The sequence below is a fragment of the Aulonocara sp. 'chitande type north' Nkhata Bay genome, linkage group LG17, assembly GCF_057382095.1.
Source record: "Aulonocara sp. 'chitande type north' Nkhata Bay isolate Kocher_YH1m ecotype deep benthic linkage group LG17, A_spYH_male_GT1.1, whole genome shotgun sequence".
NCBI classification, from domain to species: domain Eukaryota; kingdom Metazoa; phylum Chordata; class Actinopteri; order Cichliformes; family Cichlidae; genus Aulonocara; species Aulonocara sp. 'chitande type north' Nkhata Bay.
In genome coordinates this window covers 32,021,972-32,041,247 of record NC_141360.1, presented here as the reverse complement: position 1 = coordinate 32,041,247, position 19,276 = coordinate 32,021,972, and the positions used below count along the sequence as shown (strand labels likewise).

The 19,276-nt window shown below is 40.4% G+C and overlaps 2 protein-coding genes across 8 annotated transcripts in view; both read right to left on the bottom strand.

Annotated features, from left to right (window-relative positions):
* Positions 1-1,249: 1,249 nt before the first annotated feature.
* LOC147310380 (E3 ubiquitin-protein ligase TRIM39-like) lies at positions 1,250-5,829 on the bottom strand. The gene is made up of 2 exons (XM_086268909.1): positions 5,701-5,829; positions 1,250-3,800 (listed from the first exon to the last, which is right to left on the bottom strand). The coding sequence occupies exon 2, from the start codon at positions 3,796-3,798 to the stop codon at positions 1,939-1,941; it is 1,860 nt and encodes a 619-aa protein (XP_086125035.1). The 5' UTR covers positions 3,799-3,800; positions 5,701-5,829; the 3' UTR covers positions 1,250-1,938.
* Positions 5,830-8,257: 2,428 nt separating this feature from the next.
* Positions 8,258-19,276, bottom strand: part of LOC147310379 (ninjurin-2-like) — a 36,588-nt gene continuing 25,569 nt past the window's right edge. The window contains exons 2-5 of one of the 7 annotated variants that reach the window (XM_086269890.1): positions 11,907-12,043; positions 11,685-11,764; positions 10,755-10,944; positions 9,480-9,618 (exon numbers count right to left, since the gene is read on the bottom strand). In XM_086269890.1, the coding sequence (XP_086126016.1) occupies positions 10,775-10,944; positions 11,685-11,764; positions 11,907-12,043 (387 nt within the window). In that variant the 3' untranslated portion in view covers positions 9,480-9,618; positions 10,755-10,774. Of the gene's footprint in view, positions 8,781-8,802; positions 10,945-11,233; positions 11,414-11,684; positions 11,765-11,906; positions 12,044-19,276 lie in introns of those variants that run through there. The other 6 variants (XM_086269894.1, XM_086269895.1, XM_086269896.1 and 3 more) reach the window with 6 other exon arrangements.

The window sequence follows — 19,276 nt, the reverse complement described above, 5'->3', positions numbered from 1 at the left end:
GCGCACCACGCCGTGACAAAAATTCTCAACAAAAAAATGTAGCTACGTCGGTCTTGCGTTATTCTTTATTCCATACCATATGACAGTCAGCACATTTGATTTGTAGTAAGATCAATTTTACTAATTTATTTCTGTGCTTTTACTGAATGGGCCTGTCAGCTTTTTAGTGTGATGCTCGTAAGTTATACTTCAGATTTATGGCACTCCTGGAGCTAGCTGCTTGATGAGTAAATGACTGGAATACAGCATGCATACAGTATGTTTGCAGATTTCCCATAAGGTTATCCTCATCTTCTTGCTCTACATTCACTGGCCACTTCGTTAGATGCACCAGTTCAACTGCTTGCTAATTCAAATATCTAATCAGTCAATCACATTGGCAGCAAATCATTGAGGCTTTTAGACAAAGTTCAAACTAAGAATCAGGAAGACAAGTGATTTAAGCGACTTTGAATGTGGCATGGTTGTGGAAGTATTTCACAAACTGTTGATCTACTAGAAATTTTTAAACACAACAATCTTTAAGGTTTTCAGAGATTGGTTCAAAAAGGAGAAAATATCAAGAGAGCAGAAGTCATTTAGGTAAAAATGCCTTGTAAATGCTGGAGGTCAAATGACAATGGCCAGATTGCTTCAGGCTAACATTACAAAAAAGGTGTGCAGAAGAGCATCTCCGAATGCTTGAAGAAGATGGGCTAAGGCAGCAGAAGGCCACACTGTTTGCCACTACTGTCAGCTCGGCATCTTGATTTCTGCTCTGACACTCACATGTTAGGGTCAGAATATGGACCAAAACCTCCGATTAAAGTTTCCAGCGCCTTTTTGAATGTATGCCACCAAGAATTAAGTCAGTTCTGCAGGCAAAAGGTGACCAGTCAGTGTATTGCATTATCTGTCTCTCTAATGCACTATTAACACCTGATCCTAAAGAAATATTTCCAACTAGATGCTAAGTAAGTACGCATGCACACAGACACACATTTACAGTGTCCCAGTTCCCTCGGCGCCAGTCAGTCAGACAACTAAGGTATAAATAGTCTGCTGGCTAAAGTTCCCCCTGAGAGAGGTGGACCAACACGGTTTTGTAAACTGTGTTTGCAAACTTCAACTGTGAGCATTTTTAAAGTTTTTTTTTTAACATTCTCCATGTGTTGGGCATTCATAAACAAGGCATAGGTGAATATAATCTGAAGTTACAGAAAAAAAAGGTCCAGAAGAAATTTCTAAGAAATAGATTTTTAATAGCAGTATAATACAACATACAAACCCCCCCCCAAAAACCCAGCTTGTCGTCAGATGATGGTTTTTGGCATTTTGTAAATCCATCTAGTCATTTTCATAAATGCTCCCAGCTGTAAAGGGAGAGGTTATACTTCAGAGAGGTCGTCAGTCCATCGGGAAACCCACACACTCACTGGAAGAACATGTAAACTCTGTACAGAAAACTCAGAACCTTCAGCTCTGCTTTGGATGCACTGATGATAAGTTGAAAGAAAAGTAAAATTGTTGACTGAATTACACAAGACAGTAAAAATGTTGACAGTCAGTGATGTCAAAAGCAAAATTGTAGACAATGAGTCCAAAACTAGCATGTGCATAAAATATGTATATAAGCATTTTTGACTATAAATGCAGTTAATTTCCCATGATGCCACCCTCAAGGCCCTTTATTTGTAAGGCAGCACATCAGCACAATGGCTAAACAATGGTGCTACCTACTGGCTAAATACAGGTAATGCAACCATTTATGTTTATAACTACTTTGTACATGAATCTGTCCTCCTGTATTATGTCATACTACTACGTCTGCTGCTTCTAAATTGTTATGAGGTCTTGGCTGCAGAACATGTTTAGCACTATGTATTCAAAAGCACGTAGCCTCTTCCTCAGTGATAACAACTTAATGACACGTGGCACTTTAAGTTGTGAGGTCCACAGTTAAGTTGTGATGGATATTTGGTTGGCAAAATTATTACCTATCGGAAAGATTCCAAAAATAGGATACAGCTTGCACCTGTTACTTAAAGGAAAGCCAAGCAGATAATACAGAAGAGCTTTTAATGTTGATGGTTTCTCAGTGAAGGTACATCCTGTGAAGGAGTACATCAGGGTTCTGGTATCCACGTCATAGAACGAGACCTCTCCTTTCTCGTAATCGACAAACACACCAACTGTTTTGGGTGTCTGTCTCACATGCAAAAGAAGAATCTCGGAATCACAGGCAAAATATTGCACATCCCATCCAGTGTACCGTGCGCTTAATGTCCAGGCTCCATCTTTGGGGGTGGGAGGAAAACCCATGTGCTTGTTCACAGACTCTTTGACCACTCCTAAAGTCCAGACTTTACTCTTGCTGACACAAACCTCATAGTAGAATCTGCCTGAGGAGAATCCTTCAGTCGCAAGGACATAGGGTTGATTTAAAAATGGTCGCTCAAAAAGAGGAGAGTAAGGCCGTAAACGTATATTAAGTGTTAGTTTTTTGCCACCCTCGTACACCTTGAGTATTGGATGGGCTACATGGGGATCAAAAGTTAGAGTCATCGAATTACACAGCTGGATCATCATTAGCTTGTCCCGAGGTGGTCTCCACTCCTCTTCAAAATCATATTCTCTTGATATCCCTTCTCCTTCAATAAAATTGTCTCTCATTAGTGGTTCTGCTGTAGCAGCCTGTTCAGCAGCATCACAGCCATCAGACGAATTGAGCTCATAAACAAGCATGCCCACTTCTTTACTGAGTATCTTTTCTATCTGAGCACTGTACTTCTTCACCATCCCCAAATATATCTGTTGACTCATTTTAGAAAGGCTGTCTGTAAAAGGAGGCACACCGTGGGACAGAGGTTTAAATACGTCCTTATTGAATGCAACGTAGTGGAGGGACGAGCAGCTGTGCAGGAAATGGAGATGGTCTTCTGTCTGTAAAAACTCTTCCAGTTCAGCTATCCCCCTTCTTAACTCATCTACTTCTTCTTCCAGCAGAGCTATGTGGGTTTCAGCTTGTGTTTCTACTGCTTTGTGCTTCTCTTGGATTAGCTTAATTAGCTCATCCTGGTTTTTTAGCAGAGAGGCCACCAGAGCTCCTAAAACCACAGCAATATCTGCTACCTCTCGTTCTGATTCGTCCTTGTTTTGCCGAGCCGAGCGTTTGGCTTCCTTCACATGACTGGATTTGGTCTTTTCCATTGCTTTCATTTCTGATGTTAAGCTCTCAAGCCAGGCTTTCCCCTCTCTGAAAGCACGTTCGGAGGGGATGGTTACGTGTGTCACGTGGTCGTCTTTCAAGCACATGAAACAAATACACACCTGATCTGTGCAGCAGAAGAGCTCCAACATCTTGTCATGCTTCTGACACACCCTGCCCTTCAGGTTTGATACGGGGTCGATCAGCTTGTGCTTCTTTAGGCTTGCAACTCTCTGATGAGGCTCCAGGTCGGCCTGGCAATATGAGGTCAAACACACCAGGCACGTCTTGTGGGCCTTTCGCTTTGGTCCGATACAGACATCACAGGGCACCTCCCCCGGTTTAGCAAGAACCTCTCCATCCTTTACTCTCATGCTGTTGAAGCACTCCATCATATCTCTGAACTCTGTGTTGACCTGAAGCTGAGGTCTGCGGCGGAACCTCTTCTTGCAGAGGGGACATTGCGTTACATCACTGCTGTCCCAGTACTCTGTGATACAAGTCTTGCAGTAGTTGTGTCCACATGGAGTAGTGACAGGATCAGTAAATGTGTTAAGGCAGATTGAACAGAGGAACTGTTCCTCACACAGCAAGCTGCTGGCTGAGGCCATGACTAAAAAACAAACGAACAAAGAATGAAGACGACTTAGAATTTCAAATAGACAAAACATTAAATTGTATATAAAAAAGTGTCTTTCAAGGTAAAACTTATACATATATATGGCTAGCAACGCTGAGATTAATCTGTTTGACCTAATATTTTACTTTAGTGAAAACACAACTGAAAACAACATTCTGGATATCATATAATTATTTGGGTTTTTTTGTTAAATTCCTTATTTGTAAAAACAAAAATCAACAGGTCAGCTCTTCTACACTTTAGTAGTAACTTTAAACATTATAGCACCGTCTTATATAAAACCAAAACCAAAAAATTTAATTAAGACATTTACTGAATTACTACAATATGCTACATACACTCACCAGCCACTTCATTAGGGACACCCGTTCAAACTGCTTATTAATGCAAATATCTGATCAGACAATCACATGGAGGAAGCTCAGTGCATTTAAGCATATCAACATGGTCAAGATGAGCTGCTGAAGTTCAAACTGAGCATCAGAATGAAAATTAAAGGTGATTTAAGTGACTTTGAATGTGGTATGGTTGTTTGTACCAGAAGGGTTGGTTTGAGTATTTTACAAACAGCTGATTTGCTGAGATTTTCCTGCACGACCATCTCTAGGGTTTACAGAGAATGGTCTGAAAAAGACGAAATATCCTGAGGAAGCCAGTTTTCTGGGTGATAATTCCTTGTTGATGCTATACAGTGGCTACACAGCCAAGGCACTTGGAAGAGCATCTTGAACCCTGTAGCAGATGGGCTACAGCAGCAGAAGACCATACTAGGCGTTACTCCCATTTACAAAGAATGGGAAACTGGGCTGCCATTCACATATGCTCATCAAAATTGAACAACAGAAGATTGGAAGATGTGTCTTGGTATATACAACATGAAGGCATGGATCCATGCTGTCTTGCATCAAGCTCAGGCTGATGATGGCTGGATAATGGTGTGGGGGATATTTTCTTGTCACACTTCGGGCACCTTAATGCCAACTGAGCATCATTTAAACGCCACAGCCTACCTGAGCATTGCTGCTAACCCAGCCCAGTAATGTGTAACTAATGTATTGGCCAGTGCATGTATAAGTGATACTTGTGGTATTATCAGATTGTAAATGTGGTTTGTTTTGTTTTGATATTTCATTTGAGAATTATCTCTGCTTAAAACAGGTTATTCATGGAAGAAAAAAGAGCTTGATGTGTAAGACATAAATAGAAATAGGGTCAAAACCAGTAAACAAAGATGTTGTAAGTTGTAAGATATGCTTATATGCACATTCATTATTTCTCCACTGAAACTTTAAGAACAAAATCAAGGCAAGTAGCAACCTATTCTAGTCTATGCTGGCAAAATACGGAACTTATCCCATGGTGGAGATCCGGAAAGTCAAAGTTACATGTTATTAAAAGACAAACAGTTTTTAAAAAATAAGTTTGCTGCTCTTTGCCTATCGTACTAGCTTTAGCAAAGTGTTCTGCTTGTGACTTACTGCACACACACACACATTCATAAAGCACAACCACAAAACCCTGAGATTTGTTGAAGTTGACTGACTTTGCGGATTAGCGTTTGGCACATCGCTAACACGAGGCTGTGTACGTCGAAAAGACGACGTTGTGTGGACGTTTGTTCACAACCATGACCTAACTATACTAGTTGCCAAAAAAAAGAAGACGAGCATAAAAGAAATCTATATTTCTAACTTTATCAGAGACCGTCTAAGAGCTCAGCTCTACGCGGAAACAACGTCAAAGTCCGGGGATGGGTTCACATTTCTGCCGTCGTACCTCGCCCAGTTTTGACCGTATCACGTCGGCGTTTCAACTATCTTTGCGGAGTGTTTTAAAAGAAATTACACAAGATAAAAAAAATGTCAAAGCTTACCTGCCCAAATGTAGCGTTGAGGTTTAAAACAAAATGCAGCTTTTTCACATTAGGCGTGCAGTTTCATTTCCCATTTCATCATCCATCAGTTAATGCGCAGTCTCCGAAGGAAATAGGGGGTTTTTTTTTCAAAAAGAAAATTGTTTATTTATTTATTTTTGCATAACAACCCCTAATTTCTTTATATTTTACTTCTAAAGAGACAGACTTTCTTAGGAATTTTTTAAAAGTGGTCTTGAGCAATAGTTTTAAAATGTTTTTCAGTCCAGTCCTTGTGTTGAAGGGTTTTGTGTGTGTGTGTGTGTGTGTGTGTGTGTGTGTGTGTGTGTGTTTTGTGTGTTTTGTTTTTCTTTGTTAAGCTAACACTGACATACGAGTAACTCAAGCATAAAAAATAAACCGAACTCCAGGGATAAACCAGTGCTGTGCCTACACATCCCTGGATTTAGTCTATTCTAATTCTTTTCTTTCTGATGTTACATTCTCAAGCCCGGCTTTCCTGTCTAGTGGGATAATTGCAGAGGGAAGACTTGTCACATCACTGCTGTGTCAGAACTCTGTGATACAAATCTTGTAGTTGTGTCCATATGGAGTATAGACAGGATCGTTGAAGTCATGCAGACAGATAAATCACAGGATGATTTTGGTTTTAAAAAACAAACATTTTAAAGCATGACTACATTTACATTGTAACTAACAGCATTAAAAAATGATATTCAGAAGGGGAAGATTTCAATAACGGTAGCACCTGCCAAAATTGCCAGAGCCAAGTTGACCACCTTCATCTGCTTTATTTGGCAAAGATAAAGATTTTATGCCGGATGCCTAGCACGGGTACAGTCAAATGAAAGAGGCATTCTTGTTGAACTGACCAACATAATTGTTTATAAGATGGTGTCACTGCAGATTCACACTTGAACTGACTAAAACAGTGATACAGCAAAAAATTCCTGTAGAAAATCACAAACTGAAATGATCAGACACTGCACACACTGTGCAAACTGTCAGCCTGACTGATCATCAAGTATTTTGAGATTGGTTGTTAATCTATAGGCTACAGACTTATGGTGCCAAAAACTAATTTCAGGTTTTTTATTTATTCTAAAAAAGTAAAGAGTATCGTTGACAGTTCTACTGGCTGCTCTCTTACCTCGATGAGGAGCACTGCCCTCAGTGGTTCCAGCAACTTGAGCCTTGCTTCTGTCACATTTTCCATATTTCTGTTCTCCACGACATCATTGGATGCCTTTGCACAGTGCAAACGTGCCAAAGTTTTGCAATTCAGATATCAGGTACTTTAGAAAGCAGTTTTAGATAGCAATTGTCATTTTTCACCATCAGGGGTGACTTTGAGGCATTTTGCCTTATTACTCCTACAACATTTTCAATCATTTGAGTTGCTGGCACCATTGTGCTTTTTCCTGAGATGATACCTTTTTACATCATTAATCAGGCTTACATGCAAGTTGACTCCATTAGGGTGGACAGTCCTTACAGGGAGATAACAATGATCCAATAGCACCTGTGACTTCACCTGAATCTGGGCCATTTCAAAATCAGTCCATATTCTCCCTTTCAATTTTCTTTTGATAGCCAGTAAATTAAACAGCCTTCTCTGAGAGTGAACCATCTTACTGTTGTTCTCCTTTTTGTGTACTGTACTCCCATTTCCACCACCTCCTGTCTCACTTTCTCATCTCATCTTCTGTCCATTACCAGCTCGGCTGAGCTGCAGCCAACTTCTGGAGAGTCTTGCAAATAATTTAATTTCTGGGGAATGATAGATGAGTTTAAAACCCTGTGGTCAACCTACCAAAGCAATGGACAATGCACAAAAGAGGTGAAGAAATGAGAGCAACTAGGGTGTAGTGGATGGTGATGACTGTTGGGGTGATTTGTGACAGAAGGATAGCAGCAAGAGTGAAAGGTAACTATTGTTTAGAGACAACGGGATTTACAAAAAGACAGGAGGTGGGGCTGGAGGTAGCAGAGTAGAAGATACATGGCCACTTTGGGAGTGACCAGGGTTGACAAAATTAGACATGAGTATATCAGAGGGACAGCTCAAGTTGAGCGGTCTGGACAAAAGGTAGAGATGGTTTGGAAATGTGCAGAGGAGATATCTTTGCTATATTAGGCAAAGGATCTTTAACATGGAGCTGCCAGGCAGGAGAAAAAGGAATACCATAGAGAAAATTCCTAGATGTGGTGAAAGGGATGCAAAAAGCTGATAGAGAGAGGAGTGTGCAAGGCATAGGGTAATATGGAAGCAGATGATCTGCTCCTAAAGGGAAGAACTGAAACAAGAAGAATAAGGGCAAGAAGAAGATAGCTTCCGGTCACCTTTTCCTGGAAAAAGTTACTAAAACCAAGAAACACCTGCCGTGCTAGTATTGCACACATATAATCAGACTTTATTATCTTCTTAAGAAAGCTCCATAAACCTGTTTTACATATCTGATAACATCTGGAAATATATTCCCTTGTCCATTTCCCCCGTCTGGTCACTAGCTGGCCCCATTAGATGAAGGCATTGTGGAAAAAAAGAGCCCAAACAGTAAATTAGAGCTTTTATTGCATTCAAATAAAGTGTGATCTTTAGTGTAAGTCACTGAGAGGGAAATTGTTTTCACATATTTTGATTTCACTGTTTAGAAACATGACAAAGAAGAATGAGTCTTGTGTGTTCTGCTAGAGTTAGAGCTCAACAAACTGGGGACTATACATGTTACATGTAAGGAATGCATACAAATCTGTTAAAATGGATGTGTGCGCAGTCAGTTACCCATGAAATGCCCAAAACCTGCATGAAAAACTCTCTAGTATGAACAAACGTACATTTTAAGCTGTTGCAAGCATGCTTTTATGGTGGCGCAACTCTAAAAGTGCAATAGTTTACACATGTGCATGTGTATATCAGTGAATGCGCATCATAAGCCACGGGAAGTATCCAGTGCTCTTCATGGCAAAGGTACTGATGAACAAATTGATGCCTGAGGTGATGAAGACTATAATGGTGGTTATGTTGTTCAGGTAGTCCAGACGCTTTTGTAGAGTGGAATTGTTCAGGTTCCGACGGCCTGTGTCGCACACACACGCACACAAACACAATAGAGGAAAAACAGGCATGAGACCAGATGATGACACATTTCTTTTGACCAAAATGCCTTATATATATTTTTAATCTGCCAAAAGAATAGTATAGATGCAGGCCCAAAATAACAATGTTCAGTAAAAATACAATAAGCCAAGTATAGCTTTCTTTATAATCACTCGTTTTATTTAGCTTTTTATTCACAAAGATATTTATCCATTTCATATTTTTTTTCTATTTTTCTGATGTCAAAGATGTTTTAAAATAAGATGTATATTTAAAATCAAAACAAGCTTTACACTTTTACCGATTAGGCACATAAAAGAAGGGAAGAATACATGTAAAATGCACAGAAAAAGTAGAGACATCTACAATAAAAAAGTACAATATTTGCACAAGCATGTCATTGGAGCAAATAAAACCATGCGTGTTTAAATGACAGCTGGTTAAAGTTAAAAATATTTTAGTTCGATTACAGTGTGAGAAATTTGACAAGTGTCTGAATAGGAATTAAGATGCAATGTTTGAACACATGGGATTGTTTTCCAACTTTGTCTTAGGCCAATGTGTCATGCTACTGCACAGATGAAATACTGCTGCAAAGCATGTTGGTGGGTCTGTGCATGACTTGGATATATTTTCATAGTTTTGTGTGTCTCAAAAGTGGAGTCGAGCCAACAGCCAGCGGAAGAATCCGGTCCTCTTGGAGCCGAAGAAGCTGATGAAGAAGTTAATCACTGTGGTGGCGAAGATGATGCCTGTAGCAACGTTGTTCAGGTAGTCGAGTCGTTTCTGATTGGACACCACGTTAAGGTCCCTGCGGGCTGCAACATGCACACACATGCACACAGACAGACACACAAACACACAATTTCAAACATTTCAAACACAACCACCACTCTCACAGTTAACCCATACATACAAACGTTCAGTAATCCAAACAACGGCAATATTGTTGGCTCATCACTCATGCTGCCCTCCATCCTCTTTGTAGTCTATGTGAGTTTGACTGGTTCAGATTTCACTGTAAAACATAAAAACTGAACAGGATTAAACCAAAGTTTGGATTGATGAGCAAGCTCTGTGTTGTGCCCATTGCAGAAACTGGCACTGTGACGCTAGCTCAAAAAGTACACCAGTCCTGTAAGACTTCCTTGTTAAAATGCCCAATGTACGTCCTGGTAACAAAATAACGTTTGGGCTCTACTGAGGTTTTGCATTGAACTTAACAGCAAACCATGTGATGTCATTTGTCTCCATTTTGAAAGTGTGACAAGGTAGGGTCGAATGAATAAGCTCTCAGTCACATAGTCTTAGAGAGCAGTCCGTGACTATCAGGAAATTATCGATCACAGGAAAAATGTAAAAAAAAAGACTGGGCTTACAGAACCAGCTAGCTAGCCAAACTTGCTCGCATTGGCTAGCATCTTAGTGCTCCACTTTCTCAACTTATTTTTGTCTAACAAATAAGTCACTTAGGTTTTTTACACCCACCTTTTATATATAGTCTGTGCAAGCAGCTTATTTTAATATATATACCATAAATCTGTGTGTTTTATAATGGTAAACCGCAAAGGATAGAGCTCAAAGATTGCGCAGGAGGGAAAAGTTAGCCCTGCTCCTTCGAACAGAAGCTGCTCACTGCTAGCAAGTAAGCTAATGAGTATATTTAAAAATCAACTTAACTTTACTGGCATGACTGAGAGCTTGCTCCCACTTAGCTCTAAGACTGAATGTTGAAGCAATCTTTGACTGTAAAGTGTGTATACCTTTTAAAAACATTCATTCATCCACAGCTACTGAACAAACAGCTATTATGCTACAGTAATAGCTGTTTGTTCAGTGGCTGTGGATGAATGAATGTTAAAGGGGACTACTTTGTGGCCAAATTTGGTGTGTGCAAAGTTCAACATTTCATCAGCAACATTAATCAAATGTTTATGTTTATCAATGTACATACATTTGTCTGCTTAATCTGTCTCATAGAATAAAGCGCTGAAATAACCATCGCAGCAAGCAGCTGCGCTGTGTCCCAAAGGCCGATTTAATAATGTTGATAATGAAAGTGAGGCAGATGATGCCGGTAATTAGATTGTTCAAGAAGTTCAAGCACCGCTGACAAGAAGGGAGGCGGGTCAGCTCCAGTCGAGCTGCACTCACACGTACACACAAATGGAAAATGCATACATACATTGCACACACACATAACCAGAACACAACCATGCAGACAGAAAAAACAGAGACAGACACACACATCTAGTTGGTCCGCTGGCCCAATCCATCCATACTGAACTAAACAATACAATAGTAATATAGTTGATTAGTTAGTGAGTTGGACAATAGGTTACACTGGCATGTGTTATGATTGTGTGCTTGTGTGACCACAACCTAGTTATGTGGGTCAGAATCTGTTCTTACTTTCTAAACAGGTGTACATACTAGAACCATTGCCTACGTTACACAGTCAGAAATGCATCCTGGCAAAGAGGCCAGTGCGTTCCATCCCGAAGACAGTGATGAAGATGTTGGTGACAAAGACGAGGAAGATGGTGATGGTTAGGGTGTTGTTCAGGCTGTCCAGGCGCTTCTGGTTGGCTTCTTCATTGAGGTCTCGCCGGGCTGCAATGCACATATACAAACACATACCAAAAATAGCAACAAAACGAGAGCATAAAGTGCAGGGAACCATCGTGTTTCTGTAGTTCCTGCATATAAAATGCATTAGATTGCTTATGGATTTTATACCTAAAGCCACTACCTTTAAACCTGCACTAGCTGTATTTGACTACAAACAAGTGTCAGTAAATTAGTGTGTTAATATGATGGGTTAAAAACATGGAAGATGGATTTCTGAGTCAGAAGATGTCCAGCCTAAATCTATAATGCCTACCGATTATGATGATCAGGATTCCAGCCACTATCTGAAGAGCCAGGGAAAAGGAAATGAGCGTCAGAACAGCGGCGTAATACCTAGAAACGAAAAGGAAATGCAATGCAAACAAAAGGATAGTGAATAGATAATATCTTTGGCAAACATAAATGTGATCATTGAGAAACAGCTCACAGGTAAACAATTACGGTTTTGCCTTCTTCATATGTACATATATTGTACCTGTAGCCTGCACCCTGTTCAATGACTGTCTTCATGTGTGTAATGTTAGCCAGGAACAAGGCGATGTCCAGCATGCCTTCAGCTGCTGTTTTCTTAGTAGCATACAGGTTCATGTTCAGGTTGGAGGCTGAACCACCCTGCAATAGAGAGACACAGATTTCAAGTGGGTTATCTTACAATTGTATCCACACACTTCTTTTCAAGTAAGTAGAAGTATAAGAGTGTAAGATACTGATGGCAAAATGCAGTCCCAAATATTCAGTCATTTGGTTATTAAATACCAAGCCATGCTTTTTACAAACTACATTTAAACTCATTCCATCCATTATAATGCAGCAGGGATCTTACCTTGTAATACAAAACGTTTTCAGATAACTGTTGTCATGAATTGGTGCTATTTAAACAACACTGAATTGGATTCCTTAAAATGATCTTTTTTTAAAGTTATCAGAAATTATTAAAAATTTAACTCAGTAGCGTTCAAACACTCATCTCACCCCCAAACAATTAATCAACAAATATAAAGAGCTAAGACAAATACTGTACTGAACATCATTTTCTCTAACAAGTAACTGGCCACAAGAGGGCAGTACAGACCAAGGATACGGTTACAGAATAATCTATTATATTATTTATCATATTCAATATTTGCAACCAAAGGAAAACCAGAGATATGATGAGTGGGAAAGTTGGTATATTGAGTTCATCTGATACTCTATGCAATCTATTAACAGACAAATTAACTGTTTGAGAACTGCAAGAGAAGAAGAGCATTAGGCAGTTTGTGGCTCATGTTTCATAAATTGAAATTGTGTGCATGTGTGTTGATGTACGGTTTTCTGTGCTTCTGTGTTACTGCAAATCTTCTTATCTCCCCAGGACAATGATTTGGTAGAGCAGCAGGAGATGAGTTTGACTAGAAAAGGAAGAATCGGCCTGGTTTCGTGGTTTTGGCAATTTGGCAATAAAAACGGTGTGTGTGTGTGTGTGTGTGTGTCTGTGTGTGTGTCTGTGTTTACTTGAATAATCATTGCTATGAGGACCTATTTGAGATTTAAACCATTAAGGCGAGGACAGATTGAGTGGTCTTTCCTTTCCTTTAAAGGACTATTCAGAGGTTTGGATTTGGTTTTAAGGTTCAGGTTTTAATTACACTATTACACTATTTGGAGAGCTTAGAATGTGCATTACCATCTTTATAAAGGTAGCAATAGTGAGCGTGTGCAGTGAGATGAGAAGAAATGAAAACATGAGGCATCATTACGTTACTGTATGACTCACAGCACATATAAAGGGCTAAAATTTTCTAGATCTAATTGTCCTGCTATAGAACACAGACTGCAGATGCACATATTGGATTACATAAGACTTATCTATATACTAAAGTGCTCTGTTCGCAAATGGATGGCTGTGTGTATGCATGTGTACCATAAATCTGTTTTTCTTCAGCCTGCATAGAAAGAGAAATGCACTTAGGGAAGACATAGATCACATAAATGAAGTCAGTCATATTCACACTAAGGGCACATTGCACCTCATGACCTCACTGTGCTTTAATGTGCTTTGCTGCTCCAAAATAAACAGCGCTGACATTGTACATGTGCAGCAATTGTTAACACTTCAGCTCCTCTGTTTGCGCCGCGTCTGTTTTTATAATCACCAACCAATTGCGACTGATATTAATTTCAGCTTTTAAGCCATGTATATTCCATATACATGTGCATTAAGAAGGGTTATAGCAAGTATCTGACTTTATAGACACACTCACAAGGCCTTTCATTAGGTTTAAATGGCCTTTAATGCAACCAGCAAGTTACATGGTAGTGACTTACAGAAAGGCAACAGTAACTCAAATAACCACTCGTTACAACCACGGTATGCGGAAGAGCATCTCTGAACACTCACACAATGTTGAACCTTGAAGCAGACAGTAGTCAAGACTGCCTAAACCAAGACCAAGACAGTCGGAGTCAAGACCAAGACAAAGTCGAGATGAGACCAAGACTGAGACAGAGACTTAAAAGTCTTTAAACTGCAGCCAGATGCTGCTTCGTTTACGGGTGTCAGGCATATTTATGTGTTTTTGCGATGCACTCGCACAGCCCTCCTCACCACTGTCTACTGAGTCACTCACTTACTGAGAGGACAGACGCACGCTCCACTTGACTGTCGCGTCTCTCACCCTCTCTGTTTTTGACATAATGATATTATCCTATATCCTCGCATGTGATTGGCCACAATATGGAGGAATTGGAGCATAGCTGAGCCACTGTGTGAGAGCTGAGCAGCGAAAGGAAATGAAGTGAGGAGCCGGCTCTCGCTCAATGGGAGTCGACTCTTCTGATTCACTACAAAGCACTCTCTAAGCACGGCTCTTAGAGCTGATGCTTTTGCGCATGACACATTATCGAACGTTATGCTGTGTGTCATGGATACTGTTGACTCCAAATCTCCCGACCACTATGTCGCTCTGAGACAGCAAGACCGAGACAGCGAGACCAAGACCAAGACCGAGGGATCCGAGACCAAGACAAGACCAAGACCACGTAAAAGTGGTCTCGAGACAGAGACCAACTCTAGCAGATAGGCTACAGCAGCAGAAGACCACACAGAGTGAACTAAAAAAAAGGAAGCCGAGGCTACAGTGTGCAAGGACAATCCACCAAAACTGGGACAGCAGAAGATTTGAAAAATATTAAGTGGTTGGATGAGTGTCAGTTTCTGCTGATGTATTTCTGCTGATGTAAACAACATGCAAGCGGTGCTTGATCCTGGCTTGTATCATGTATGCTACCTGTAGTAGCAGCTGTGTGATAACATCATGTCAATATGGACCAAAACCTCTGAGCAATGTGTTGAGCGAATGCTTTTAGGAAGCAGTTAGTCTTCAATGTGATGATCTTTTGTTGGTTATATATATAAACCATCTTCATCAGGCTCATCTCTTCCTCTCAGGATGATATTACTATTATAATCTATCACAGGCAAAAACTATTGCATAGATCATGGTAAAGCATGACATGGCCACGGTCAAGCCACAAACCCAGTGCTGTAATGCTATGCAGTAATAAACACTGGTTTTGACACCCTCTAGTGGAAATTATCTGTTATTGAATAAATGTGGTGTGTTTTGTTGCCATGCCACAAAATACATAATAAATCATGTGGAAATCATAACAATAGCAAAACCTGTTCCTATTTTTATAAGTAATGGCATAATTTAGGCTCGGGGGGAGGGGGGGGGGGGGGGGTGAATGCCCTGCAGCATTGGACTTCAACCCAAGAGAAAGCTGTTAATAGCCTGTCCTTTTTAAAACATAATTCCATAAACGTAACCACTTGTTTATTATCTTAAACCCAACAATGAATCTGAACAAAGCAATCTTCTGAACTGAAATGTTTGTAGCTCTGCAAAAGCCAAGAGCCAGCACACCCACACCACACAGGCCTTTGCCAGATGTGCTGCCGTGCAAAAGTAAGCAGGGCTCACATTGCTTACTCTCTCTTTCAACACACCTTTAAAATAAGTGAAGCTGGTTTCAGATTTGTCCGCTTTTGATGAGGTGGTCAGAACACAGAAATGTTTGGATGATCGTAAAAGCCTGGCAGCAGTCGCTATCACGCTGTTTTGCCAGTTTGCTGGCTCAGTGAACATATGGAAACGCTCCAGAAGTTGTAGAGTAGGTGCACTCTGAAGGATGTAAACACAGCGTTCTTAAAGGTCACATGTTTAGGTGTCTTCCTTGCATTCTGACCACAACTGCTGCTAGCGTAGCCATTGTGTTTACATCCTCTTCCTTTCCTTTCACTCCACAAGTTCTGGATGTGTTCCTTCTGCATGGAGACGGCGATTTGCAAGGTGCGCTTTGGTAGCAAATAGCTTTCACTGACACTGTTCATATGAGGTCTGTGGCTTCTCATAACTGTGCTGCTGCAGTTTCTCGAGCAAGCTGTTGATGCTGACATTTCGGTTCAAGTGCCGCAAACCAAAACAAACTGTCCTTTCACCAATGAGGAAAAAGTAGCTCTGTTTTTACTCGGTATTTTTGAATATACTTTACATTGCACTTTATCCAGATGTTTACCAATCCCAGGATATAAAGTCTTGAAATGTTTCTGTGGTTGGCAGTTTATCTGTCATAATGTTGTGATTTTCATCAAAATAGTGCCTGTGGTGTACTTTAGTGCTCAAAGCTTGATTTCATCCTCTGGTACATTTTCATCCAGACTGCGTAGATCTCCGAGAAACTACTCGGCAATTCCCAGAACTGTAAGACTGTCAAAACACCATGAGCACATGTACCGCAGCTTTTCTGTGTTTAAGTGTGTGTGTAAGAGAGAGAGAGAGAGAGAGACAGAAACTTGGTAAGAGTTAGGAGAGAGAGCACAGAAAGAGAGAGAAGCACAGGGTGGGTAGTGAGGAAGTGAGAAAAAATATGCAGCATTGGAAAGAGCGAGATGGGGAAAAAATATGCCTGTACACTGGCATTTTTCCATTTTTTTCTCCTTTGGGGACTCGTGGTCGCACTTTATCAACATCAGCCTTGGGAGTGCTGCCAAAACACACACACCCACACACACACAAACACACACACACATAGACGCACACCACAACCAAAACATTGGAGTGGGCTATACAGATTTACTTACCATGTGTGTTCATTTAGTGTAATGTCTCTCTAAATGTACTGACTGCACTTTTATCATTCTTAATCTGCAGTTATCTTTATTTATTAACACTGAATGATAGACAGTTCTTTTAACTGTTGTTTCACACACGGAGAGAAGTCCTTATTTGCAGCAGGGTTTAGGAGAAGCAGTTCGATGAGGTTAGGACAGTTGGACACATTTAGGCTGTAAAGCTGATCTGAGACAAGCTTCATCATGAAGAACCAAGATTTTTTTTCTTTTTTTCATGCAGAATTATTGAAAAAATACTAAAACACCATTACACTGCCACTACCAGCCTGAACTGTTGCAGGATCAAGCTTGAATTTTGTTTACACTAACAGAAACTGAGGCTCATCAGACGAGTCAGTTTATTCCAGTCTTCTGTTGTACAGTTTGGGTGGTTTGTCTATACCAGTGATGTCCAAACCCAGGCCTCGAGAGTCCTGCAGGTTTTCCATGTGTCCTTGATCCATCACAGCTGATTTAAACTAATCATTTGATTTAGGTGTGTAGACCCAGGGTGATATCTAAAACCTGCAGGACACCGGCCCTTGAGGTCTGGAATTGGCCAAGCCTGGTCTATGCGAATCGTAGCCTTGGTTCCTGTTAGCTGACAAGAATGTTACTCAGTGTGGACTTCTGCTGCTGCCCATCTGCTTCAAGTTTCAACATGGTGTGTGCTCAAAACTGCTCTTCTGCATACTTTGGTTGTAGTGAGTGGCTATTTGAATTACTATTGAATATCCCAGTAGATCAGCAGTGTTTGAAAGAAGGTCCTGAGTTCGACTCCACTGCTGGCACCTTTCTGTTAGCGGGGCTGGGTAATTGGTAATTCCAAATTGCTCATAAGTGTAAATGTGAATGGTTGTCTGTGTACCTAGATTTACCCTGCCTCTCACCCTAAGGTAGCTCCAGCCCCCTCCCATTGCCCTAATAAGGATAAGTGTAATAAAATGGATGGTGAAAACATCTTTCTTCTCCATGGTCTATGTTCAGTTTTAATTCAGAAAGTTGTCTCCAAGCCTAAATGCACTGATTTGCTGTCATGTGATTGCTTGATTAGATATTTGCCTACCTAATAATGTGGCCGAGTAAAAACTTGGCATGATGATACAGAAGAAGAAGTTTACCAGAGTTACTACAATAAAAATATTCAAGTTATTTCATCAAACATTTCCTATGACATTTTAATGAAAAACAGAATTTTGGCTGTTTTGTGGATCTCGAAGAATATTCTTGTATTCATTGTGAGCCATAAATAACAATTTCACTAGCTGGGCCCACGTCCTCATTTTAGGTTTGACAGCGTTTTAGGAGGTAAAGGTGATACTTGGACATGAATTGAGCTGCGGTTTGGGAAAGGCCTCGAAGGGGACTGGCAACGGCTCCCCGGCCTGGCAGATCCCCGTGTACTAAATAGAAGTGAAGAAGTAAAAGAATTGAAAAGGGGAGGGAGGGTGGGGTACGTAAACGAGAATGAACAGCTTGCAGAAATAGTGGAACCTATACAGATAAGAACCGGAAGGAGCGTGGTTAGACAGAGGCGTGATCCCACTCCAGAAATTCTTATACATAATGTCCAAAAGAATTTACTAGATGCAAAGTAACCATAATTTAGTATGTTTACTATGAAATAGTGTAGAGTAAAATAATATTCTTATATAAGTTAATGGTTCCCTATCATGACACTACGGTGGGAAGAAAATTTAAATTTCTGCACACAGAAGATCTATTTCCTCTTGTGGTTTTGAAAATTGGATTTATATAGTAAACTTTTCCCAGAACCACAGAGCCCCTGTAAAACTCATTCCCCCCCCCCATCACTGAACCTTAACCATAGGCACTGTGCCATATCACATAGTGTACACAATCCACACCCAAAAACACAAACCCTTTATAAGACAAATAATGCATACTTGCCTTATGCATATACTATGAGGCACATACAAAAATATGTTGCCCCACGTGTATTGGCAAGCACATTTGTTCCAATAATACACGCAAAAACATGCTTACAAAACTGTACATCTTTACACTGTGAATGCACACGCACATACACACCAAACCACATGGGAGGCCCCCCTCATCTTCAAAGGAAGTGCTCCACCCCTGTACTCTTATTGGTCACTGTGAGGGCCAATGAAAAGGGAAACCCAACTAGGAGTGGACCTCCGGTGTTCCTTTACTATCTTAATTTTACGGAGTATCTGACTCAGTGTAAATGTACTTGCTTGACTTTCTTGTTCTTCTTTCTTCCAAGGCTCTCAATGCCTAAAGGCAACATCTTTCTGTTTATTTAAACTGCCATTTAGGGTGAGGGAGTTGGAAGAAAGCAGAAAAGTACCTGAAAAGAAACAGACAGAAAGAGAAATAGTCATCAAAAATGGAGGCAGAAAGGCAGTAAGACAAGATGTGTTTCCTTTCACTGGCTGAGTGGCAGCAGAGTATTGTCTCTAGTTAAGACTTACCTAGATTAGGTTGTATCCCACCCTGAAATAAAGCATGAGATTGGAAGAAGATGTGTCATGTCAAACGTATAGTTTTCTTCAAAGAATTTCCAAAACACAGTCACAGGTTGTTGATCTCTGATCAGACCTATTACCTGCATAAAGTCATGAGACCTATGATAGTCTAAGAAAATGCTTACATGCAAGAATTCGGAAGAAACAATATGAACCTTTGTGATGTGAAGGAAAAAG